Raw genomic sequence first — 22072 nt, forward strand, 5'->3', positions numbered from 1 at the left:
TTCGGTGGAAAGAAGGGGAGCAAGCCGTTGGTCACGGCTGTGCCGAAGCGGTTCGCTGCAAGGTGAAGAGGAGGTAGCGTGTTGTGCCGGCTTGCTCGCGAGTTTGTGTGATGATTTCCTCTTACCTTCAGGGGCTTGAGTGGAGAGTGTTTCTAGATCGACCAGCTTCAAACATTGAAGCGTCCATCATTATCAGGCAAATTGCGGTAGCAGCTAAGTTAAGCTATGGTAGGTATACACGGATCCGTACAGTGACAATGGCAACAATGGTTACCTGTCATTACCTAGGTTGGTACTGGGAACGTCGATGGCTTGTGGTTCTACTGTTCTTTCGGCCCCGTCTTCCCAACGCCTTACTATCTAACCTAAGGGAAACTGAAGCCGTCCTCGACCACCAAACCGAATGGGCACATGGAAACAGTGTATGGTAGGCAACAATTAAGACCAAGCTGAGTAATTAGAGCCACTGGTCTAAGCACACCTCCATATACCTTACTTTACTACAGCGTATATAGTTCAAGACGCACTTGGCATTGCTCTAATAGTGACTTAGAAATTTAGAGTAGGGAACTTGGGGAGGTATAGAGTAGGTGACTTGGGAGAGGGGATGGCAGGTATAGTAATCTGTAGAGTCAAAATGAAGACGGACTCTTTCCTCGCATTCAAGCAGGTCTGACGCCGGCATCTGTCAAGATCCACCAGCTTCAGGATTCTAAGGGCCGCTGGTCTAGTGGTATGATTCTCGCTTAGGGCTCCTAACCCTAGCATTTCTTGCGAGAGGTCCCGGGTTCAATCCCCGGGTGGCCCCCTGAGGTTGTAATACTTTTTCAGTTGACGGCGATTTTCGCCAACGTTGATTTTGCCGGCGACGAATGCAAGTTTGTGCGGTGCAGGTGAGTCAAGGGTTAAGAGTCGGGTTGGGGGCTCAGAGGCGTTTCAGAGGGTGACGGGTTAGGGTTGTCACCTAAAGAGGGTGGGTAGGTGGACAAGGCAAGCAAGCAAGTTCCGAGTCTTCTTACTATAGCAGCGTTGCCACACGGTCCGATTCATTTGACCCAACTTAGACTCAGAAACATGCAAGGCTGCCATTAGAATGGACGTCTTACTGTTGGATATGTTTTTGAGCTTGAAAGGAAGCAACTGAGCCACTAATTCTCGGGTTCATGGATGCCTTACCTACAAATGTCGAGCTGCATTGCTTTTTGCCGAGAGAGGTGGCCGTGCCGAAAGCAAGGAACGGAGTTGGCATACCTCATGCAAAGCAGTGAGCCCCTAAATCATATATTCCACCATAAATCTCGGCCTAAGCTCTGTTGCATCCTCCCATTCGAGCCCCGATTCCCAAGATACGTTCCTTTGCACATTTGACGGCCAGCAAGCCACGACAGACATTGTCGAATTGTGTATACCTGCTTATCACCCTTGGTTCTATCGCTACCTCGACGAAGAGTAAATTTTCTGGTGAATACTCATGAAGATGGTTGACTCGCAATATCTCGTCAATACACGCCGGGGTTCGTGCATGAGGAAGCCTTGTTATAACCTCAGCTGAGTCCGCAAAAGTGCTCAGCCTCGCATGCAGGTTTGAGCAGGTGCCTCCCGACCATTGGGCATCGAAAGCTTGACTTCCAGTCCCTGCCCGTGGACTTTGTTTTGACGATCTTGTTGTCTTCAAACCCCTTCTCCGGGAAAAGAAGGCTCGATGAGGTAAGCTCAGATAAGGTGGATCACATCAGTAGCGCCTTCCCTTACGAGGTTCTTTCAGAACACGACTCAATCCGGTTGTTTATTTTCGAGCCCGCAGAGAGTCCCGAAGCAGAGCTGTGCGGACAGCTGGTTTCCACCACCATCCGAGAATGCGAGACGGACATCTACAAAGGGTATATCGCCATCTCGTACGTGTGGGGCGATCAGTCCCCTACGGCCTCCACCAAGCTCAATGGCGAGTCTTTCGCCCTGATAACCTCCCTCAACGCTGCTCTCAGAGGGGTCCGCCACGCGAGGGTCGCCTGCCGCGTGTGGGCGGATGCCATCTGCATCAACCAGCGAGACATCCATCGCAGAGCGCAACCAGCAGGTCCGCCGGATGGGGTCCATCTACTCACTCGCCGACCACACGGTAATCCACTTTGGTCCCCTCACGCCCGGCGCCGAGTGGGTGCTGCGCAACGCCGACGCCGGTCATTGGCCCTCCTACCCCGGACGAGACGGGGACATGAACCTCAAACGCCTAAAAGATATCCTCGACCGGCCGTGGTTCACGCGCGCCTGAATCCTGCTGGAGCTGGTGCTGTCCCGGGATCCGCTAATGCAGTGCGGCTGCCTGCGTACGCGCTGGACCAGGCTTTGCTCGTTCTTCTCCCTAGCCCCTGTTGGACCGGCAGAACAGCTGACGACTCGAGTTTTCCGGGGCATGGACGCCACCCGCTCGCAGTTCAAGCAGAGCGACACCACCCTGCTGAGGTTGCTCTGGGAGCACCGGGGTATGACTGCCACCGACCCTCGCGATATGGTCTATGCACTCCTGGGCATGCTAGGCAAGACAGAGGCGGCAGAGCTTCCAAGGGACATTATCTCTCGGTCGAGGAGGTCTACACCAGGACGGCACACAATATCATCGAGTCTGGCCTTGTTGGCCTCGCAGCCCTTGCGACCACTTCCGATCCCGTTAGCCGGAAAGAGTGGCGAGTCCTTGAGTTGTTGGTGGCCGGAGCTGATAACGCCATTCCGATGGAGAACCGACGGTGGTGCCTTCACCCCTGGGTCCCTGACTGGACTTCTGGCAAAGTATACCCAGCCGCTGCCGGCAACCTTCGTGGGGTACAGAGGAGAGGGCGATAAGATCGATGTCGACGATCCTGACCCTGTGGGTAACGATCCATGCCCATGGTGGGCAGCGGTTGACGACCCTTCATTCCTCTGTCTCGGTCACAAGTCGTTGTTCACCGTCGAAGCTGCCGGTCCAGTGTTTCCACCGCCATCGGCCATCCCTCCCAGGCTGCTGCAACGGTGTCGAGTGACGCTTCTGGACTTGATTGAGTCGAGCAATGGCCGCGGCGGTGATGGTCCAGCATGGCGGCGTTTCATCGACGCATTGCTGAGCCTCTGCAGCGCCGCCCAGGAACAAGCACCGTTGAAGCGACAGTGGGATGGAGAGTCGGACGCCTTCAAGAATTCCCAAGAGCTAATGGCAAGCGTTCTGTCCGAATGGCTCGGCATGCCCAACGCGTACTTTGTTCAAGCCTTTCCAAACAGACCCCTTCTCCAAATGGTTCGCGCCTATCTTGACGGAGACGGTGTCAGGTCGCCTCTTCAAGGCCGAGGTTTTGCGCTGCTGCAAGCAGCAGCGAAGATTCCGAGCTCTGTGCTGGAATATCGCTCCGAGTTTGGCGTGGTGCCATGCGACGCGCGGCCTGGCGACCACTGCTTTCCTCTCCTGCCGTCTTTGTCTCTGTATGTTGTGAGAGAACAGCACTGCAAGCCGGACCCGGCATGGGAGCGGGCCGTTCTTCAAAAAGCCGAGTCTCTCAAGGCTTTCAATCCAAGAAGGCTGCCCGACCACAAGCGGCGTCACCGCCTCCGGTCGGTGTGGCATCCGGCAAAGTTGTCATCAGTGGGAACCTGGGGAAGACTGGTAGGAGAGTGTCACGCCACCCGGGTTTCGGATAGGTTGATGTTTATTGAAGGACAAAAATCCGGGTTACTTGCCGTTGTTATCCCACCACGTAGTTGCGATTCTGTAGCTGCGGTGTTACAGGGATTCCGAGACCATCAGGTGACCTGGCGGAGCATGGCAGACATACCTTAAGGTACCGTACAATACCGTACACAATCAAGGTACGGAAATGGGTCATCTATGCATATCTGGAGCGGCGGCCAAGACGACTCATTTGCTTTGGTCCCCGAATAAACACGAGACACTGCAGTAAGGTAGTTAATGTACCGTGCCAACAGACCGAGATGAAGACTGCTATGAAAAGGTTTATGGCTCGACTCTGGAGCCATTCTGGTGGTGCGGCCGATTCTGTCGTTGAGCTGGTTCCGTAGCGTCGCGGAGAGAGAAAGCTTGAACATTGCATGAAGTTGGATCGCAGTCGATACTGGGTTAGGTTAGCTTGATGCAGGTACCGGCTCGGATTAAGCGAAGTCTGGAGCGTGCCAAGACCTCGGGTTGACGATGGGCAATGACATCACGCGGTCGAGTTTATTTCGGGCTCATCAGGAACGCGAACGGAGGAGGCGATGGTGTCTTCGGGTCGTCCAAACATCTGGTAGGAAAGAATTGATGTCAGGATCAACCGTGAATGGCAGATGTTCGGGGCACCTTCCAGGGACTGGTCGCCTGGTATGCATGGTAACTGCAAGCCGCTCGGTTAATACACGTGTAGACGTCGATGCATGCAAGCCCTGAGATCTGCTCACCAAAGAACCCTATGCAACGGGCGATCCTGGAATTTCAGACGGAACTGTCACAGCGTCGATCAACAACACGACATCCTCCGCCTTGACAGGCATGACCAGAAAGGTTAGGCGGAGTTTCTTCTTTAGGTTTTGACACCTGACTCCGAGGCCGGATGAATCCAGCCAGAAGCGGTAAGAATGGATCCAGAAATACGAGCCTCAAGCCCCAATGAGCTAGCTCCAGCCACCCGCGGTCATGGCCCGACGCCGCAACTCCAAAGTTACTCGGCGTTTTAGTCTACCTCCAATGCAAGGACACTGGATGTCTTGATCTGGAAAAGCGACTTTTGCCGCCGTCAAGACCCCCGGTGCTCGGACCGCCCTTGGCGGCTGCCCTGCTGGGCTCGTGTCAAGCAACCTCCAAGGGCCGTTGGCCCAGTTGCAAGCGAGGAACCAGCAGGCTCTGTGAGACATGGTGTGGTCGAACATCTTGTGGAACACGAGATTACCCCTGGCCGCCTCATTAGTGCAGTATACTCAGGGACGATGCGGATCGAGACCCCAGCCGTCAGGATGCATATATAACGCGTTCATCCCTTCCCGACAGTCTGGGCCTTCCATCTTGGACAAGTACCAGTCATCGCCAGAGTCTCGGTCTGAAGTCATTCGCTCCTCATACCCAACACTCGCTTTCGACACTCGTTCACCGCAACGCTTGAATAGCAAGACCCAGCCCAGTAACATCTACCAACCATGAAGACCACCTCCGTCCTCAGCGCCGTCCTGGCCTCGGCAGCCGTCACCAGCGCCACCGACGTCTCCGCCTCCAACCCAATCGGGTCCGTCAAGATCTCGGCCTCGAACCCCATCTCCACCGTCACCCTCCCCTCGGCCTCCAACCCCATCTCCTACATCACCAAATCCACCGCCACCGCCTCCGCCTCCGTCTCGGCCTCGAACCCCATCTCCTCTGTCACCATTTCCGTCTCGGCCTCCAACCCCATCTCCTACGTCACCCGCTCCGCAACGACCCTGACGACCGTCACCTGCTCCGACGAGGAACCCCCCAAGCAGACCTCGACGGCCACCGTCTCCTGCCCCGAGGAGCCCCAGACTTCCTCCAAGCCTCCCGTGATTAGCTCCTCGACGCTGACACTCAACGGCACCATCTCGACCGTCTGGACGGCGCCTCCGGCGAGCAGGACCGCCTGCTCTTCCTGCGGCGGTGGTAGCGCGCAGCCCAGCGGGACCAAGACCGGCGGGTCGGGGCCAATTGTTACTGGCGGCGCGGCTGTCAACAAGGTCGCGACGGGCGCGATGGTAGTGCTGGGTGGTGTTGCTGCTTTGTTGGCTTGAGTTCAAGGGTTCATAGACTTATCTTCGGTTGATGAGGTCTTGAGCGCATTGGTCTGGGAATGACTGTGGGGTATATTAGAGGGGGAGAGAGGGGTATGGTTTCGGATAGGGAGGAGGTTGTTTAATTCTTAATGGTGCGAGTTTGCTGGTGTATGGTGGGTGGGGGAAGCGTTCAAATGATATATGGATGTGAGGGAAAGATAGGGCGTGTATGGACGAGTAGATCAAAGGGTAGAATACCAATCAGTGTTCCCGGTTGAGATGCAAGATATCCCTCCGTCCCTGCCCCTTGCGCCACAGGCCGGCCACGATGTTTCATCTGAACTCACTTGCAGACACCTGCCTACCCCAACCACTCAGCACCCCAGGGGTACGCAACTTTCCACGTCCCATTTTCCAACAGCCCACCAAAGAGCCCATGGCTCAATAGTGGGCAGCTTAGGGGTAAACAACCCCGAGCTGGTGCCTTCCCTCCAGCAGGGCATCGGTTTTAATCGAGTAAAACCACCCGGCGGTTTTGGATTCCGTAGCCAACCACCTCCTTTCCTCGTTTCGACCGGAAGCGCAGCTGGTCGGTGAGCTTTCTGGCTTTTAGCCAACCAAACCGAACAACATTTCCCCATTGCTGCACCCCTCTTTCCCGCCCCCCGCCATACACCACCCTCTCACCTTGGCACCTCCCCATCAACCACTTCCCCATCAACTACTTCCAGCCCCCGAATCTCATCCACCCACCACCCCCGAAAAACCCTCAACCTCTCCCCCCTCACCCGCGCCACCTCCCTGCCCACAGCCGTCTTCATCATTCCCTCGAGCCTGACCAGCTTCTCATCGAGATGCGCCATCGTCCCTGCCATATCCCGAGCCGTCTTCGCCCCGCCGTACGTGAACATGCGCCCGATGCCCACAGCGCCGATTGCGTCCAACCTGTCGGCGTCCTGCACGACGGCCAATTCCGGATGTGTTGCGATGAGCGCGGTTACGCGGGAGGGGTCTTTGATTTCGGAGGAGTAGCTCACGCCCGAGCAGATGGTTTGGATTTGTGTGGCGAGGGAAGGGGGGCAGGAGTGGGAGAGGAGGAGGGTTTGGATTTGGGTTGAGGGTGATTCGTTCGGTTGGAGGTATCTGAAATTGCTGTGAGGAGGAGAGTTGAGGGTGGTGGAGAGGAAGGTGGAGTAAAAACGCTGGGGGAAACTGACTTGTGGTCGCCTACGTCGTGCAGCAGGGCGGCCAGATGGATGGTTCGTAGGTCGAGCGTGGACTGGAAAGCCGGGTCTGAGTGGGCGTATATATAATGTGCCAAGGAGACGACGCGCTCGATGTGGTCCCAGGAATGGGAGGCGTCGTAGTTCTGCATGTAGGCTTTGACGTAGGCCGTGATGGATTGGATGAGGGAGTCGTCGGGGAAGGCATCCGTGGCGGGTTTCGGGACGGACATTCTGCTGGTGTAAGTCCGTTTGACTGGCCGCATCCCGTGTGTGACAGACAGGTGGTGAGCAGGGTCCAATTATCAGTTGAAAGTGGGCAAGGCGTGAGTTTGTCTCTCAGGGTTGAAGTTCCGGATGGTTGACGAAATAAAAAGACCCACTCTCCGGCGGTGGGTCAAGTTCAGGCAGCAGCCACGGGAGGGAAGCAGAAGCATCTTGACTGCAATTAACCAGGTCGAGTTTGGTCTCAGACATGATGAGTATGTCCAACGGTCTCGTTCACAAAGGCTCAATGCTTTGACCTGGCCTTGGGCGATGTGCTCTTGTCACGGTTTATTGCTCGCTCCCAATAAAGCACACTCCTCGATGGCGACCTCTCATGAGAGCTAATCATGGACAAAGAGCCTCATCAAGAAGTCACCTCAAAACTTGATCGCCCGAGACTGCCCCATGCCGTGACCTGTTTGGCCCACCGGCATGCTGCAACCTCACCTTCAGAGCAGCCAGATACCGTTCCATTTCCTCGCCCTCAAACCCAAACGCAAGCCTTACCATTTCGCGCACAAGGTCTTGGTCGTGCTCCGGCACGCCCCGCAATCTGGTAAGACACCCATATACTCTCGAGGCGGCGCTATCCAAGACATCGGCGAACGACTGCCCGAGAGCCCGCCCTTCCTCGCGAAGTCCCTCTTCGACCTCCCAAAACTCCTGAGCATACATCTTCCGAGCAGCCGCCTGGCGCGATACGTTTCCGTGAGCAATGTGGTCCGGGTTCCCAAGAATGCTGTTGATGTCCTGATCCGACCAGAGCAAGGGGAATGGCATGGGGTAGTGGTTGACCCGCCATGGGCCCGTCTGAGCAAGTTCCCAGTCAATGATAGCGAGGAAGTTGAAGGCGTCGTCGATCAGAATGTTTTGCGTGCCGAGGTCCATGTGGTTGAGGGGAAACGCTGCCTTGGGGCAGTCGTCTGCGAACAAAGGTGTGTTCCGGAAAATGTCGAGGAAGACGAGGGCACCTAGCTGAGGCAAGAACTGCGTGCCTCCGTCTGTGTCTCCAGCGTGAAGGTTCAGCTTGCTGAGTGCGGCTTCTCCGACTGCGGTGAAGTGCTCGGCAATGTTGGAAAAAGTTCTTGGGCTGCTAGCCCCTCGGCGGACGCGGTGGATAGCCTGCTGATGACGGGCTCCCCGTTCTCTGAGACGGAACAGATGGAGCCGATCTCGGGGTATGTCATGGTTGCCACTCCTGCTTGCATTGCAGTCCACGGAGCCATGATATGCTCTTGAGCGGCGATCTAGGCAGCGCCGGTTGGAACGTGAGCGGCGCACGGTGTCGTTCGGTCACTTACGGCCGATCTGCAGATATCAAAGGCGACATCTTGCAATGTGTTCCCCTAGAAGCCTTCCAGAAGCATGTACACGGCGCCTGCGTCGGCCGCAAATGGCGATCCAGGGCCTTCGTATGCGTATACGCAAGGAACTGTGACCGCTGGGAGCTTCCGCCGCACGAACTGCATAGTAGCCACTTCGCACGCGATCGAGTACAGCTCATCTTGCTGACTGCCGACGGCATGTTAGGATGCCGGGGGAGCCGGACACCGGGCGATGATCAGGCTGCCATCTGCTGCGACCAGCTCAAGACAGAGCCAATACTGTCCTGCCGAGAAGGGTTTGCTGATGTTGAACTTCTGGCCTGTGAAGATTCTGCATGGCGGATAACGACACATGTATCAAGTTTGCCCAGCATTGTCTGCAATCGCTCCTTCATGGCCCCCATAATCCCAACCTTCAAAGGAGACCCAGCGGGCGCTCGGGAGAGTTTTTGGCTCCTGCGCTGCTGTCATTGTTCGCAGGATGAGCTAACATGCATATCAGCATGGCGGTACCATATCTTACCTGGCACCGTACCACTGGAAGCGGAGCATCTCTGTTGTTCTCCGAGCCCAGGGCTGAGTAGTGCGCTATTGAGCCTGCAAGTTCAGGCAAAGTGGGAAGCACAGAGGACTTCAGCTGCGGGAGTTGGCGTTAAAACGCGCAAGGGTGGGAGTTTCGGCGGCTATTCAGTGCAAGGACTGTGGAGCTTCAGAGCGTCCTGACCATTGGGGTGCCCAGACGGTGGTCACTGGGTGATCCTCGGCTGCATCTTCGAGTAGCGAGCATGCTGCTTAAGCTTTGGCGTTGCTGCATCCCACTTTTCTGCTCACATATTGTTACTCGCCGCAGCTCAGTTGATGGCTTGCATGCAGTAGGTAGGTGCTCTACTGTATGCTGGTTTCCTGACCGAGCAATGCGGGCTGACGTCCACGGGGAGCCACCAAAGACAGAGGCAACTGGGCCAAGGAGGTTCCGGTAGACTTCTACGTGCCATGCAGACGGCGATCAGCTTCCGCTCACTGACTCTAAAGCACATCTGCACCTGCCGGACTGGCCGCTTTTCTTTAGGGCAGCGGGGGTTCACCCATGAGCTGATACCTTCATGTCGCCGTGGCGCACCGTTGCGGCGTGCTCGCCATGAGGCCAGATATGTCGACCACCTCAGTACGACAGTCGTCTCCAGAGCCCCGGGTGTCATGCTTTGTCAGGGAGGTTCGTCTTTTGCAAGTAAAAAGCCCACACAGAAAGACCCATGGACGCTGTCCACTTGACCCGGATTTTACCACAGCGAGACAGAGAGAGTGGCCGGAAATGCGGCGCTATCGATGATGGACGACCCAATCTGCGGCCAACCTCCCCCCATGGTCGATGCAGCATTGCTGACTCCGGACTCGGTACGAATACAGAGGGTCGCATTGCTGATGCTGCAACTGACTAGCGATTCCACGATGGCATCAATCCTAGTTACTCGAAGGCCGGCGTGCCTGGCGCAAGGTACCTACGCATCGCTTCCATTGCCTTGATTTGCTCTGTCAATGCTCTCTTTTGTTGAGATCCCTCGCCATGGGTCAGGTCGTTGAGAGTTCCTACTCGGTCCGTGACTGGGCGATGGGACACAGCAGGCCAGCGAAAACACAACTGTCGATTATTGGCGGGAGCTGCATGCACCTGTGTGATGAGCGATGATGCATTGCACTGGGAAGAAGCGAAGACGTTGGCTGCCTGTGCCATGATTGGCCAATCTGGGCATGGATTTAGACGCCCAGCTAGGCTGTAGAAGGCTTAGCGTATGTGATCAACGCGGCACATCTGCGGGGCCAGGACGAGCTCCCGGCCCCACGAGAAATGCTTCTCACTCATCCAAGCGAACTTCAAGTTCCCCCCCATCTGATGAACTTCCCAAACAGGTCCAATTCCATTTGGATATGCAACCAGACTTCAGTCCTAGCCGCCCATCTTGCAGTACTGCTGCATGGGGCCCGTATGGGCTTCGGCGGCATCCATCTCCGCCATAGCAAACCCAATTGGCTTTGTCGAGAAAGCACTTCTCGGCCGGCAACCCGCATGGTCTCTCCCACCATGCTCATGGATGGCCGATTCCATGTGGCCTGCTTCCGTGTCACCCCAGCCGATTTCCAGGTTGCCAAGCAAGGAGGACGTTGAGTGGACAGCCGGCTTCACCCCCCCCCTCCCAGACATGGCTCGCGATGATATAAGGCCGCTCCCTCGGCCTCGTTTCCTTGCCTTCTCTTTTTCCTTCTGCAGCAAGCACTCAACCAAAATCCAGTTTCTGTTGTTTTTCTTTTACACTTTTTTTTTACACTCATCCTACACGGAGCTGTGCTCTGTTAATCCAAACTAGTCCCAAAAATCAATATTCGGTAGCTTGCTGGCCTTGCTACTCACACCATCTAATCCACTTCACCATCAAGAACAACACTGGTTTACTTGCTCGTCACGCTCTTCAGCGCAAAAGATCATTCTCTCAAGACACTTTAATTATTCAGCACTCGATTTCTTAATAACGAAGCCAAAATGTCCGCCATCCAGCTCTCTTTCTCTCTCCGCGTCTCGTCTGGCGTCAAGACCGTTCACCTCCTCGGCTCCTGGGACAACTACAGCGGCCAGCTCCCGCTCTCCAAGGACAAGTCGTCGTCCAAGGGCACGTGGAAGGGCACCTTCCGCTTCCAGCAGACCACCCTCCAGCCCGGCCAGCGCTACTGGTACTACTACATCATCGATGGCTACCACGTCTCGCACAACCCCAGCGAGGATTCGACCGTCGAGCCCACCACCGGCCGCGCTCTGAACATCCTGGACGTCCCCAAGACCAAGTCTTCCTCTTCGTCCTCCTCCAAGTCGTCGTCCCGCAAGTCGACCTCGTCCTCCAAGAGCCGTTCCTCCGTGGCCGGCGACATCCCCAAGGGCCGTCCCCTGTCCGTCTCGCAGATCAAGGCCCCCAAGCCCGTGTCGCCCAACGCCACCCGCCACATCCTCGACAACGATTTTGACGAGGACGAGCTTTCGAGCCGCTTCGCCGCCACCGGCATCTACGACGACTACTACAACGAGGACGTCATCACCGACTTTGGCGCCCCCGGCTCCCCCGCGTCGTCGGTCGGCTCCTCGCTCTCGTACCGCTCCGACAGTTCCGGCTCGTCGGGCTACAGCACCCCGGCGTCGGACTGCTCGAGCTGCACCTGCGAGCGCTACGGCATCACCCGCAAGGGCGAGCGCGTCCGCCTCGACTGCGGCGGCTCCCGCTGCTCGTACGACGACTCGTGCTCGTCGTCCGAGGACGAGGCCGAGTACGTGGAGCGCAGCTCCCGCCGCAACGGCATCGTCGTCCGCCAGTAAGCTGCTGGCGCCGCCTGCCTCGGGTGAGGAAAGAAAGGAAGATTTGTTTGAGTCACTCCGACCAAAAGACTTGGTTAATAGTAGGGCCAGAGGCGTGAGCTTTCTACGACTCCGCTTCACAGTCTTGTCCTCGGTGTTTTTCACCTCTTCTCCAAAGGGGAAAACCACCCAAGTCCGACATCGACAGTCCAGGGCCAATTCGCGAGAAGAAGGCAAATGATGGCCGTTCCACTCACTCAAACTCACTTCGTTGTTTGAAACACAGCAGCGGTTGAGCTGGAACCTGTCGGCGGCAATTCCTCATGCCCCCACCCCCCCCCCCGGGGGGGATACGTCCGACGTAATGGACTCGACTGGCTCGAGCTACCCATCGTCGTGCCGTGCCCGGGGTTCAATTTCCAGAGGATTTCCCCCGGTAGGCTTTCACGCCTCCCGCTTTTTTGCTTGTGTCCCCTTTTTGGGGGGGTTCGATGGCTGCAGCCTGTCTTGAGATGTAATACTCTCTTGCGTTCATTCCCTGATATTTCTTCTTGGGCAATTCGCCGGAGTACTGATTTCTCCCTGGTGGGGAAGTCGGTCCAGCTCGTGGCCAGAACGGACAGTTCAACGACTGTTTCTGTGGGGAGGTTTTTGACAATATACCCTTCTGGGTTCCTTGCTTCTAGGGGATGATTTTTGTGAAGCGGAAACCTGCCGGAGGGGATGATAAAGTTGTGGCCTTGGATCTGGGTGCCGCAGGGTCTGAGCTAGCCATGTTTGTTGAGGGTGGTCTGGCGGTGGCAGCGGCGGTTCCCAAAATGGGGGATTGGCCTATGCACTGTGTATAGTTATCTCTTGATACTATGTGTATGTAACTATACTCTGACTGTCTACTTGCCGATGGGTAGATGACGCTTGGAATCTATTCGTTGAAGTCGATTTGAGTTACGCGGTGTGTGTATTTTGAGAGCCACGTTCATAGTTCCAGTGAACACGCAGCGCACTGAAGCAGTTGAGTTGGTAGGGAATGACTCATGTATGCTCCAAGGCAATACTCGTCTGGACTTTGCTCCACTTGGCGAGGCAGTCGGGCGGCGTTTTTGAAGCCCTGATGAATATGACTGAAATTCAACTCAACGCTGTGAACCTCTCTATGCGCCAAACATGCCAGTACCCCTTCTATGTGACCGGTCTAATAACCCAACCAAGCTATGCACCATGATATCAAAGTTGTATCCCCCTGCCCAAGACAACCCTCCGCGCTTACTTATTCCACCCCCTCCCTCACCCCCCGTCCATCCCGGCCCACAACCCTCCTCCCAATCTTCAGATCCCTCCTCGACGTGCAACAGCAGCCCATCCCAGAATGCACCGCAAAACCCCAGATACTGAACCCGGTCGCCAGCCACATAAACACAAACATCTTAACCCCGACCTCGGCGCGGATGTTGAGATCGCTCTGCGCCTCGGCGGCGTACTTGAACGCGACGCTGATGGCCGTGCCCACGACGCTCGCCGCCAGGACGAGCATCATCTCGACAAACGACACGACGGCCAGCGGCAGGCTCCACCAGCGCGAGGTGACGGCCACGGGGGAGAGCAGGACGAGCAAGAAGGCGAGGACGCAGGCCGTCAGGAAGAAGCCGAACATGATCTGCGACGTGATACGCAGTACCGAGAGGATGGTGACGACGGCCGTGGGGAGCGCGATTGTCGCGCCCGCGAGCAGCTCGTTCATGAGCACCTCGACCGGGTTGAACCAGTACAGGGTCTCGGGGTGGGAGCAGAAGGTGATACCCTCGTGGAGGTAACCCTCGCAGAAGTTCCAGAGGCCGACCTGGTAGAAGTCGTGCAGGCCGATGGACTGGGCGATGCTGTTGATTAGTGAGGCGTTGGGAACGCTTGTTGGGATGATGTCGGCTAGGTTGAGCTTGAAGAAGTAGATGGTGGAGAGGACGGGGCCGGAGTTGGTGGAGCCGATGACGACCTGGGGGGTGTATGTTAGTGGCGAGAGTAGGACAAGTGAGGGCGTGTTTTATGAGAGGTTTTGGCGTACGAGAAGGAGGAAGATCCAGGACACGAGGTATGCAAAGGAGGCGCTCAGAGCAAAACCCCGGCGCAGTCTCGTTGCTCGCTTGATGCTGGCATGAGTGAGGTCGCTCCCCTGGCCGAGCTGCTCCTTGGAGGTTGGACTTGTCGGCGATGATGAGGCACTCTTTTCGCTGCCGGCTCTCAGGCGGGACCGGAGCGCTGCCGGTAACTCCATGCTGGATTTCGTCGATTTGGAGGCGGGAAGGAAAAGGCGTTAGGGCTCCCGCAGGCCTGCTGCGAAGTCGAGCTAGGGGTTAAGTTAGGTTGAAGCTCACTCCGGCGATGCCACACACAATGACACCCCGGACGCCGCCGAATTCAGAGATTCAGGATGCAAGAGAAATGCAACAGGTGTAGGTTGCTAAATCGTGTAGTTTGCTAAATCGAGTCGCTTCAGATCTCAGTGGAGAACTTGAAGCTGAAGCGCATGAATAAGGAGCGACAGCAAAGAAATGAGTTGCCAGACGGTTAGAAAGGCGCTGATGAGCTCCCTTCGATCATGATGTCCGTGTGCAGGGGGGGCATGCCAAGCAAGCACTGCAGTGGGCTGCGCAGAATGCAGATGCGCTGAGAGATCCAGCCGGTCGGTCCACTGTTGTTTGGAAATCGTTTGGCGATGACATCTCCACTGGCTGTCAGTGAACCTTGATAACCGGCGGTCAGCAGCCCGGCGCTTCTGCCTTCACGCGGTAACTTGAAGCTCCCAACTTATGGACGATGGCCCGTTTTGTGGTTTTCCTTTCATGACAACACACCGTTCCGGTAGAAGTTAGTTCAAGGTAGATTTACCTCCGTATGAAGTACACGTACGCAAAGACTGAGTGGCGTTGACGGCACGCTAAAAAAAATTCAGAAATCTTAATAGCAGCGGGTGATGTCTTGGCAAATACGTCATCAAGCGTTGCTCGGAACAACCGGTAGAGGAATCTGCTGGAGTCACAGTCAGCGGCACCACAGTCAGCACTGTTGAGAAGAGAACTGGACTCATCAATGGGGAAAGGACTTTATCTCGAGGAATCCGGGCAAGCGATACTGAGCAGACGTGGATTGGTTTGGAACCAGTTGTCTCGTGTTCTCAAGCAACCGCTGATCGTTGCAGGGATCTAGACGCGCGGAAGCCCCACTGCTGCGGCAGTGTGACAGGGGAAGAGTCTCCACAATGCTCCTTTGGGGCATGTTTTAAGCTTGGCTAGCCAGCGGCATGATTCTGTCTTGTGAGCCCAATGTTGACTGATTGACATATCCGCGTCTTGGTCAGACTCTTTCCTCTCGATGCCTTCATCTAAATTGACTCGCTCCGACATTCCCATATGATGTTGTCTCTCACGTGTATGGCCGGCCTGCTCTGGGCCTTCTCCCTCAGCATCAGCCCGGCCCGCTGCCAATCCGTCGAGGTGGCCGACGACATCACAGTGCTGACGGGTACGAGAACCGACGCAACGAAATCAAGCACCAGCCTTCCAACCGGCGCCTACCAGACCCCCTCCTCGCGAGTCACCCTCGCAACAACCAGCCTGCCGACCGACCTGGGCACGCTCACAGCAAACATCACCGACACATCCCAAACCAACACGGTAACCTACCTCACCGGCTCCGTCACCTCTTCCACCACAACCTACGACACCAATGGCACCTCAACTTTCACCTCCGCAACTGCGCCGGCCCAGCCAACCAACACTCGCCCCTGCAACAACTACCCGGAACTCTGCGCGCGCAAGTACAGCAACATCACCCAAGTAGGCTGCCACAACAGCCCCTTCGTGCGCGCCGGCAGCGCGGCCGCCAACCAACAGTTTCCCGTGCTCGACCAGCTCAACGACGGCGTGCGCTTCCTCCAGGCACAGATGCAGTGGCCGACCAACGCAACGGCGTCGACCCCGCCGCACTTCTGCCACACTTCGTGCGATCTGCTCGACGCGGGGCCCATCACGGACTGGCTGTCCCAGGTCAAGGACTGGGTTGCGGCGCACCCGTACGACGTGGTGACGATCCTGCTGGGCAACGGCAACTACTCCAGCCCCGACAAGTACGTCGGCGCGATCGAGGCGAGCGGCATCACGCAGTACGTGTACACGCCGGCCGTGGTGCCGATGGGGCTCGACGACTGGCCCACGCTCGGCCAGCTGATCTTGTCAGGCCAGCGGGTCGTCATGTTCCTAGACTACATGGCTAACCAGACGGCGTACCCCTGGCTGCTGGACGAGTTCACGCACATGTGGGAGACGCCGTTCGACCCCGTGGATGCGGCGTTTCCGTGCACCGTGCAGCGGCCGCCCGGGCTGAGCGCCGAGGATGCGAGGAGGAGGCTGTATCTGATGAATCATAACCTCAATGCCGAGGTGTCGCTGCTCGGGTCCACGATACTCGTGCCGGCCGTCAGCCAGCTGAATGTTACGAACGCGGTCGAGGGCCAGGGGAGCTTGGGCCTGGCGGCGAATAACTGCCGGTCGGACTGGGGCAGGGCGCCGAATGTCCTCAACGTGGACTATTATAACTTTGGGAATTACCCGGGGAGTGTGTTTGAGGTGGCGGCGAGGATGAATAACGTCTCGTTCGAGAGGAGGCCATGCTGCGGGCTGGCATCGAGCGCGGGGGTCAGGCTCGAGGTGATAAGGTCGTTTGTGTGGATAGGATTGGCTTGGATGATATGGATGGTGGTTTAGACGATTCCCTGGCCGAGTTTTCTTTTCCTCTGTTTTGTCTCTGGCATTGCATGGCGTTGGGGTGGGTATTAAGAGTATAGACGGCATGATTCTGGGTGCTACGGGATAGCTGACAGTACCCCTGGTAGAGGTATCCCGGGACCATCGAAGACGGCAATGGCAATGATTCTTCCGTTTGATATCATGGAGAGTAAAACTGAGCAAAGCCTGAACTCGTTACCTTTCTCAACAACGAATGGTCATGTTACCCCTGATATGAGCAAAATCCGGGGAATGACCGGGGTCGTGGGGTGCGCCAGACTTCTTGGCGGCTCTCGGGGCGGGTCTGCTGAGCCGAGGTTCAAGGCAAACTGCGGGGCCGAAGCCGAGTGTCTTCCATGATTATCCACTCGGGGGCTCGACAATTAACAATCACTCTTACCCTCGCTCTATTTGGTCTTTTCCTGTGTATTTCTTGCGAGAACCTCCTTAGACCGTTTCCGACGACTAGCTGTTCCGTATCCACTGACTGCTCTGTCTTCAATACCGCCGCCATGTCCAAGCAGATCACCAAGGCTGAGGTCGCCCAGCACAAGGACGACAAGTCCATGTACATCATTATCGACGACGGGGTCTACGACGTTGCCGGTATGCATCCTGACCTCGGTCCCTTGGATTACGGAACTCACCCTCTGTGACTGGAATGAATGGCGCCGACGCTGGCTTTCGTCTGCAAACGATAGTTCGGCGGAAGTAAGTAAAACTCTTAAGGCGGTGGCTAACCAACGCAAACCGCAGGCTTCGTCGACGACCACCCCGGCGGCGCAAAGATCCTGAAGCGCGTGGCCGGCAAGGACGCCACCAAGCAGTTCTGGAAGTACCACAGCAAGAGTGTGCTCGAAAAGTACGGGCCTAAGCTAAAAGTTGGCACGCTCAAGGAAGAGGCCAAGCTTTGATATGGTCATTGGGGATTGTTATTTGGGAGCGGAGCACGGAAGGGATTGAGGGTTGGGGGTGGTCTACTTGTTGAGCACACTGCGACGGCGCGACATGGCCTTGATACCACGAATATAGCGATGGTGATTTTCATTAGATTTACTCACGTTTCTCCAGTATGACATACCCAAGAGTTGGCTGCTCAGGGGCCCTTGTTCATTGTACTCCGTACACATATGGCTATTCTCTCTTCCGCCCACCATCCCCACCCGGGGACCCCCCACCCGAAGATGCGGCGTGGTACGACGGCGCATCTGGGCCTGCGAACCACAATCGTTCAATCCCGCTGACATTGCAGTGACAAAGGCAACCACCGCTCCTGTGCCTTCATAACACAGCATAGCGCCTAGGAACCCCAACTATTCGGCTTCGATTCCCCGGGGCAGCACCTTACAAAATTCCCATCTACCCACATAACGACGCCTGCCAAGGCATCCATCGAGCGCATACCCCGCGCATGCAGCGTTGTCGTGATGGCGAGGATCCGCAAACCCCGTCCGGAAGACGACATCGCAGCTTTTGCCCCCACGGAAAGCCTGGATTGGACTCATGCACCGGGCTGCGCCCGATCATTCAGGCGATATTAAATAGCAATGGAACACTGTGTTGCAGAGCCTGCCCACTGGCCTGAAGTGAGGCCGTCAGACGAACGAAACATCTGTACGAATATGGATCCGACGAGCACAGCCTTGTGCTTGTACGCCGGCCTGAGACGGAGCCGCTGTGTATTCATCTGCACGTAGGGTAAGCTCGACACCTCTGCTGGCGATAACGACATGCCGTATGACATGTTGGTGGCAGTACGACCCACCACGAGGAGTGGTCACCCGAGTCCAGCCTGGGGAGGCGACATGATCCGTCTACTCCTGGAAAGGTCCTGAACACCTCATCTCTGTCGAACAGGCGAGTGAGTAGGGAGTAGTGTCAGGGCAGTGACTCTCCTTTCTTAGTATAAACAAGCCAGCTCAGGAGTCTTAAGACACTGAACCCACACACCGACGGACACAGGACAAAGTGAAACGTCCCGAAGCTCAGGAGTGAAGCCCGCAACCAAGACACCTCATCCCGAGGCGAATCAGCTATTCTCGCCTCCCCGTATAACACAAGGTATACAACGACTGTGATACAGGCTTCCGAACCGGAACCAGCTCCCAGCCAGCCAGTCCCTGCTGTCGTAGCTCACGGACCCCCAAGACCGACATCCCCCGGACCTGATGGCAGGCGAATTTTGTACTGGAAACGCCTGCATTCCCATTTCGACAGGTCCCCGATCTCTTGCATTCCCAGCGACCGACCACGACAGCTGAACACGACATTGTTCGCTCTTGTCTCACTACTCTCCCCGCACATAAAACTTCCAAGTCACTCAAACTTTCCGCGACATCGTTGTTTTTTTCTTGCGCGCCACAACAACAATCACGGAAATAGACAGGTGACCGGTAACGCTAGTCGTGAAGACCTCGGAAATGTGGGAAATATGGAAATAAGTAAGTGCTGGATGCTGCTCCAATGGGCCCCGCATGCAGACAATCGACAATAGCACCTATATGGGTGAGTTGGTACTGTGGTCGAAGACAGGACGAAGATATAAACTGAGTTATGCAACAAGCACATGAGAAAGCAAACCAAGGCAGGTGGAAGAGGATTACTTGACAGACATACTACTCGTAGTATCTTCCTCTCTGCCTCATCAATGCTACCAGTAGCAACATCCCAGTCATAACCCAGCAGTTACTAAAACACACCCAACCAGTGGCGATGAGGAAGATAAACCATACTGTTTTATGTACGCCCGCTCTTTGCTCTGTCTTGCTGCCCAGTCCTGTCCCGACCTTGCCCAGCTCCATTCCAAATCCAAAACTGACCAAACAAATGAGAGAAAAGTGAAATCGCTGCTCGCTGATGGGGTTCGCGTGAAAGGCGTTGTCGTTTGCCCCGCGGCGGAGAGAGAATTACGGTGATGTGAAGTAAATAAAGGGCGTAAATCGCGAGTGTCGGGACGTCTTGTAAGTCGGTTGGTGTACTTGTACAGTGGGCCGAAGAGAAAGTCGTATTGTGTATCGCGCCGTGCGAGGAAAAATCAGATCCCAATCCGTTTCCCCAATGACACCGTAACGCCCATGAGACCGAATATCAACAACAAAAACGGAAATTCCGCGCCAGGCAATCGGCCAGTGGCATGTGCTCTCAACGACGCATCGACGTCGGCCAGTGATCGCGGAAGCCGACGGGGCTCGGCGGCGGTGGCGCTGGAACCGAGTAGTCCTGCTCCTGAATGTGGTGAATGGGCGTCACCAGCTGGTCCGTCTTAGACGCCAGCGTCGCGTTGATGCTGGCAAAGAGCTCCTGGGTGGTAATCAGGCCTAGGTTCCGGCGCTGGCCCTGGATGGGGATGGGCGCGGCGAGCGGGGTGGCGACCTGGGAGGCAGGCATGGCGGCTGGTAGATAGATAGATGATCGGCGGGTGGTGTGGTGGTTGGGGTGGGTGAGTGGTGGTTGAGAGACCTGGGTTTGGATCAAGTTGACTACGCTTTGGGCGAGAACCGGGCGGTGATTCAGGACAGGCAACCTTCGAAGGGGCAACCGAGTGAAATGAGAAAGCACAAGCTTTTGACGTTCGGTGGGCAATGGTGGCGGGCCGGTTGGAGGCTGTATTTGAAGCGAGGCCGAGGGTAGGTGGGCGACCGAGGTTGATATGTATTAATACTCGGCTATGTCCTATTCTCTGGTATCAAGAGCCGCGGCGTGTGTCCTCGGTTGCTGTGCCTAACGGATGATACAGGGTAGGTCTGTGATGGGTAATAGCACGCGAGAGGGATGGTCGGGCCAAGTGGTGGTCGCGTAAAAGAAGAAACAGGAAGCAGAACAGAACCGTTTCTGTGGCCGACTGTATCTATATGTGGCAGCAAGCCGAGCCAGGGCGACGAGGAGACCAGACCGGAATCTTGGCCCAAAGCCGGCCGTTTGATACGGAGCAAGGGTGTGAGATTAGGGATCCTGGATGCGGCCCAGTACACGTGTAGAATTCTGGGGAAACGGGATGGTTGTGTACCAGTACCTGTGATGTACCCCGTCATTTCCCCGTAGCCTCTTTCTCAGAGCAGGGCTCTGAGTCTGTCTCACGATTTTGTGTCTGCACGGGGTAGAAGTGACGTGCCGCCTGATGGAGGGGGCCGATATGATGAGGCAAACAGAAGGGGATGAATTCCGACCAAAGGCACTGAGCCAGCAGCTGTTGGTATTCTGATGGTGAAATGGCCCCAGAACATTCTGCGGTGATGTGGCATGACAGGGGAAGTGACCTGCCCTCAAACAGCCCTCGGGAGGCGCTGTTCTGCGCCGAGTTTTCGCTGGACGGAGCCAGGCCGGATGCTGCACAGTAGGTAGTGCAACACTTGTCCGTTGTGCCCGGCGTACCTCAACAGCGCTCCAACAGGCACACATCGGTGGATGAACGGAGAACAAAGGGAACGACGCTAGGCGGCTTGTTAGCCCTGGCGCCGAGCCGTATTCCCGACCTGATTGTCATTCCAACCGGTGGGAGGAATCTGGCCAAGCTGGACATGGATCTGTCGGGACAGAACAACAGCAGGTAAATGATTGGCCATACCCGGGCCAACTGGTGCCCTGCTCACTGCCCAGGCTGGTCACGGCCGGGTGCGTCGGTTTGGACGGGGTCAACCAAAAAGCCATGCCGTAAGCTGCTTTTTTCCAGCCTCAACAGGCGACGGCGGCGCAACATTGCTGGCGTTTTGTTGGTTCTGAGCAACAGGCGGTAAAGGTAGGGGAGGTCGTGTCCCGTTGACGCGATTCCAGTGGTTGGCATCAAACACGCAGGCCCGCATGCAACGATCGGGATTGGGACGCCCGAAAAAAATTCTTCAGTTCTTAAGTTCCCCCGTGGGGCAGGCTCGTGCTTGCCCATTCAGGTCAAGGACCCCCGATCCACGCCTTCCGTCTGGGGTCTATGGGGTAAAAGAGCGATTGATGCAAAATGTGGCTGCTCCACTTGGCTCAGCTTTAGCCCCACAGCGCAGCTCGCCTCAGTAGATGGGATACTCGTCTGGGTTTCGAAAACACCACCCGACTGCCTCGCCAAGGGAGCCTGTCGGGTACTGTTGGATTTGGCAGGTGGTCAAAGAGGGCAGTTCAGGGGTGACTAATGGCTTGGCACCAGGATTCTCAGGATCAGGAACAGGCAGGGAACTTCTGGAAGAACGCAGACAGGAACATCATCATCAATTGAGTGGTTGCCCATCCTTTTGGTACCCAATTACCACGGTGCGGTCAATCCGTGGCTGTTGGCTTTCCAACAGATATGTTGACTCGCTCTACGATCATTGACCGCTCTATAAATAGGAACTGTAGTTTACTAGTAGTTTCTACTAAAATTTAAAGTCTTCTCTTATAGTTATATTATTATTATTATTATTATTATTATTATTATTATTA

The 22072-nt window shown here is 56.1% G+C and overlaps 9 protein-coding genes and 1 non-coding gene across 10 annotated transcripts; 6 read left to right on the plus strand and 4 right to left on the minus strand.

Moving 5' to 3' along the window:
- Nucleotides 1–716: 716 nt before the first annotated feature.
- Nucleotides 717–808, plus strand: N657DRAFT_t124. Its single transcript has one exon. It is a non-coding gene; the product is annotated as a tRNA-Pro (tRNA).
- Nucleotides 809–1535: 727 nt separating this feature from the next.
- On the plus strand, nucleotides 1536–2216 carry N657DRAFT_135329 (uncharacterized protein). Its single transcript, XM_062785904.1, has 2 exons — nucleotides 1536–1707; nucleotides 1766–2216. The coding sequence occupies exons 1-2, from the start codon at nucleotides 1703–1705 to the stop codon at nucleotides 2121–2123; spliced, it is 363 nt and encodes a 120-aa protein (XP_062644842.1). The 5' UTR covers nucleotides 1536–1702; the 3' UTR covers nucleotides 2124–2216.
- Nucleotides 2217–5154: 2938 nt separating this feature from the next.
- Nucleotides 5155–5757, plus strand: N657DRAFT_636111 (uncharacterized protein; the record flags this gene model as incomplete). Its single annotated transcript, XM_062791399.1, has 1 exon — nucleotides 5155–5757. The coding sequence occupies one exon, from the start codon at nucleotides 5155–5157 to the stop codon at nucleotides 5755–5757; it is 603 nt and encodes a 200-aa protein (XP_062644843.1).
- Nucleotides 5758–6422: 665 nt separating this feature from the next.
- Nucleotides 6423–7195, minus strand: N657DRAFT_658080 (uncharacterized protein; the record flags this gene model as incomplete). Its single annotated transcript, XM_062794858.1, has 3 exons — nucleotides 6423–6434; nucleotides 6465–6882; nucleotides 6957–7195. 3 exons carry the CDS (start codon nucleotides 7193–7195, stop codon nucleotides 6423–6425), a joined length of 669 nt encoding a protein of 222 aa, XP_062644844.1.
- Nucleotides 7196–7601: 406 nt separating this feature from the next.
- N657DRAFT_636113 (uncharacterized protein) lies at nucleotides 7602–9106 on the minus strand (the record flags this gene model as incomplete). The annotated part of the gene is made up of 5 exons (XM_062791400.1): nucleotides 7602–8351; nucleotides 8531–8537; nucleotides 8601–8741; nucleotides 8781–8885; nucleotides 9078–9106. 5 exons carry the CDS (start codon nucleotides 9104–9106, stop codon nucleotides 7602–7604), a joined length of 1032 nt encoding a protein of 343 aa, XP_062644845.1.
- A 1984-nt stretch (nucleotides 9107–11090) lies between these two features.
- N657DRAFT_578693 (uncharacterized protein) lies at nucleotides 11091–11912 on the plus strand (the record flags this gene model as incomplete). Its single annotated transcript, XM_062789337.1, has 1 exon — nucleotides 11091–11912. One exon carries the CDS (start codon nucleotides 11091–11093, stop codon nucleotides 11910–11912), a length of 822 nt encoding a protein of 273 aa, XP_062644846.1.
- A 1246-nt stretch (nucleotides 11913–13158) lies between these two features.
- On the minus strand, nucleotides 13159–14157 carry N657DRAFT_658082 (uncharacterized protein; the record flags this gene model as incomplete). The annotated part of the gene is made up of 2 exons (XM_062794859.1): nucleotides 13159–13878; nucleotides 13948–14157. 2 exons carry the CDS (start codon nucleotides 14155–14157, stop codon nucleotides 13159–13161), a joined length of 930 nt encoding a protein of 309 aa, XP_062644847.1.
- Nucleotides 14158–15216: 1059 nt separating this feature from the next.
- Nucleotides 15217–16876, plus strand: N657DRAFT_648452 (PLC-like phosphodiesterase). Its single transcript, XM_062793516.1, has one exon. It carries the CDS (start codon nucleotides 15293–15295, stop codon nucleotides 16643–16645), a length of 1353 nt encoding a protein of 450 aa, XP_062644848.1. The 5' UTR covers nucleotides 15217–15292; the 3' UTR covers nucleotides 16646–16876.
- Nucleotides 16877–17133: 257 nt separating this feature from the next.
- Nucleotides 17134–17580, plus strand: N657DRAFT_601857 (cytochrome b5; the record flags this gene model as incomplete). Its single annotated transcript, XM_062790112.1, has 2 exons — nucleotides 17134–17272; nucleotides 17423–17580. Exons 1-2 carry the CDS (start codon nucleotides 17179–17181, stop codon nucleotides 17578–17580), a joined length of 252 nt encoding a protein of 83 aa, XP_062644849.1. The 5' UTR covers nucleotides 17134–17178.
- A 2227-nt stretch (nucleotides 17581–19807) lies between these two features.
- Nucleotides 19808–20053, minus strand: N657DRAFT_578528 (uncharacterized protein; the record flags this gene model as incomplete). Its single annotated transcript, XM_062789323.1, has 1 exon — nucleotides 19808–20053. One exon carries the CDS (start codon nucleotides 20051–20053, stop codon nucleotides 19808–19810), a length of 246 nt encoding a protein of 81 aa, XP_062644850.1.
- Nucleotides 20054–22072: the final 2019 nt, after the last annotated feature.

The sequence above is a fragment of the Parathielavia appendiculata genome (genome assembly GCF_033297405.1).
Source record: "Parathielavia appendiculata strain CBS 731.68 unplaced genomic scaffold N657scaffold_13, whole genome shotgun sequence".
Lineage (NCBI taxonomy): Eukaryota > Fungi > Ascomycota > Sordariomycetes > Sordariales > Chaetomiaceae > Parathielavia > Parathielavia appendiculata.

Excerpts from the sequence above, each read along its gene's own strand:
- N657DRAFT_648452 (XM_062793516.1), top strand. The coding sequence starts at position 15,293 with ATGATGTTGTCTCTCACGTGTATGGCCGGCCTGCTCTGGGCCTTCTCC.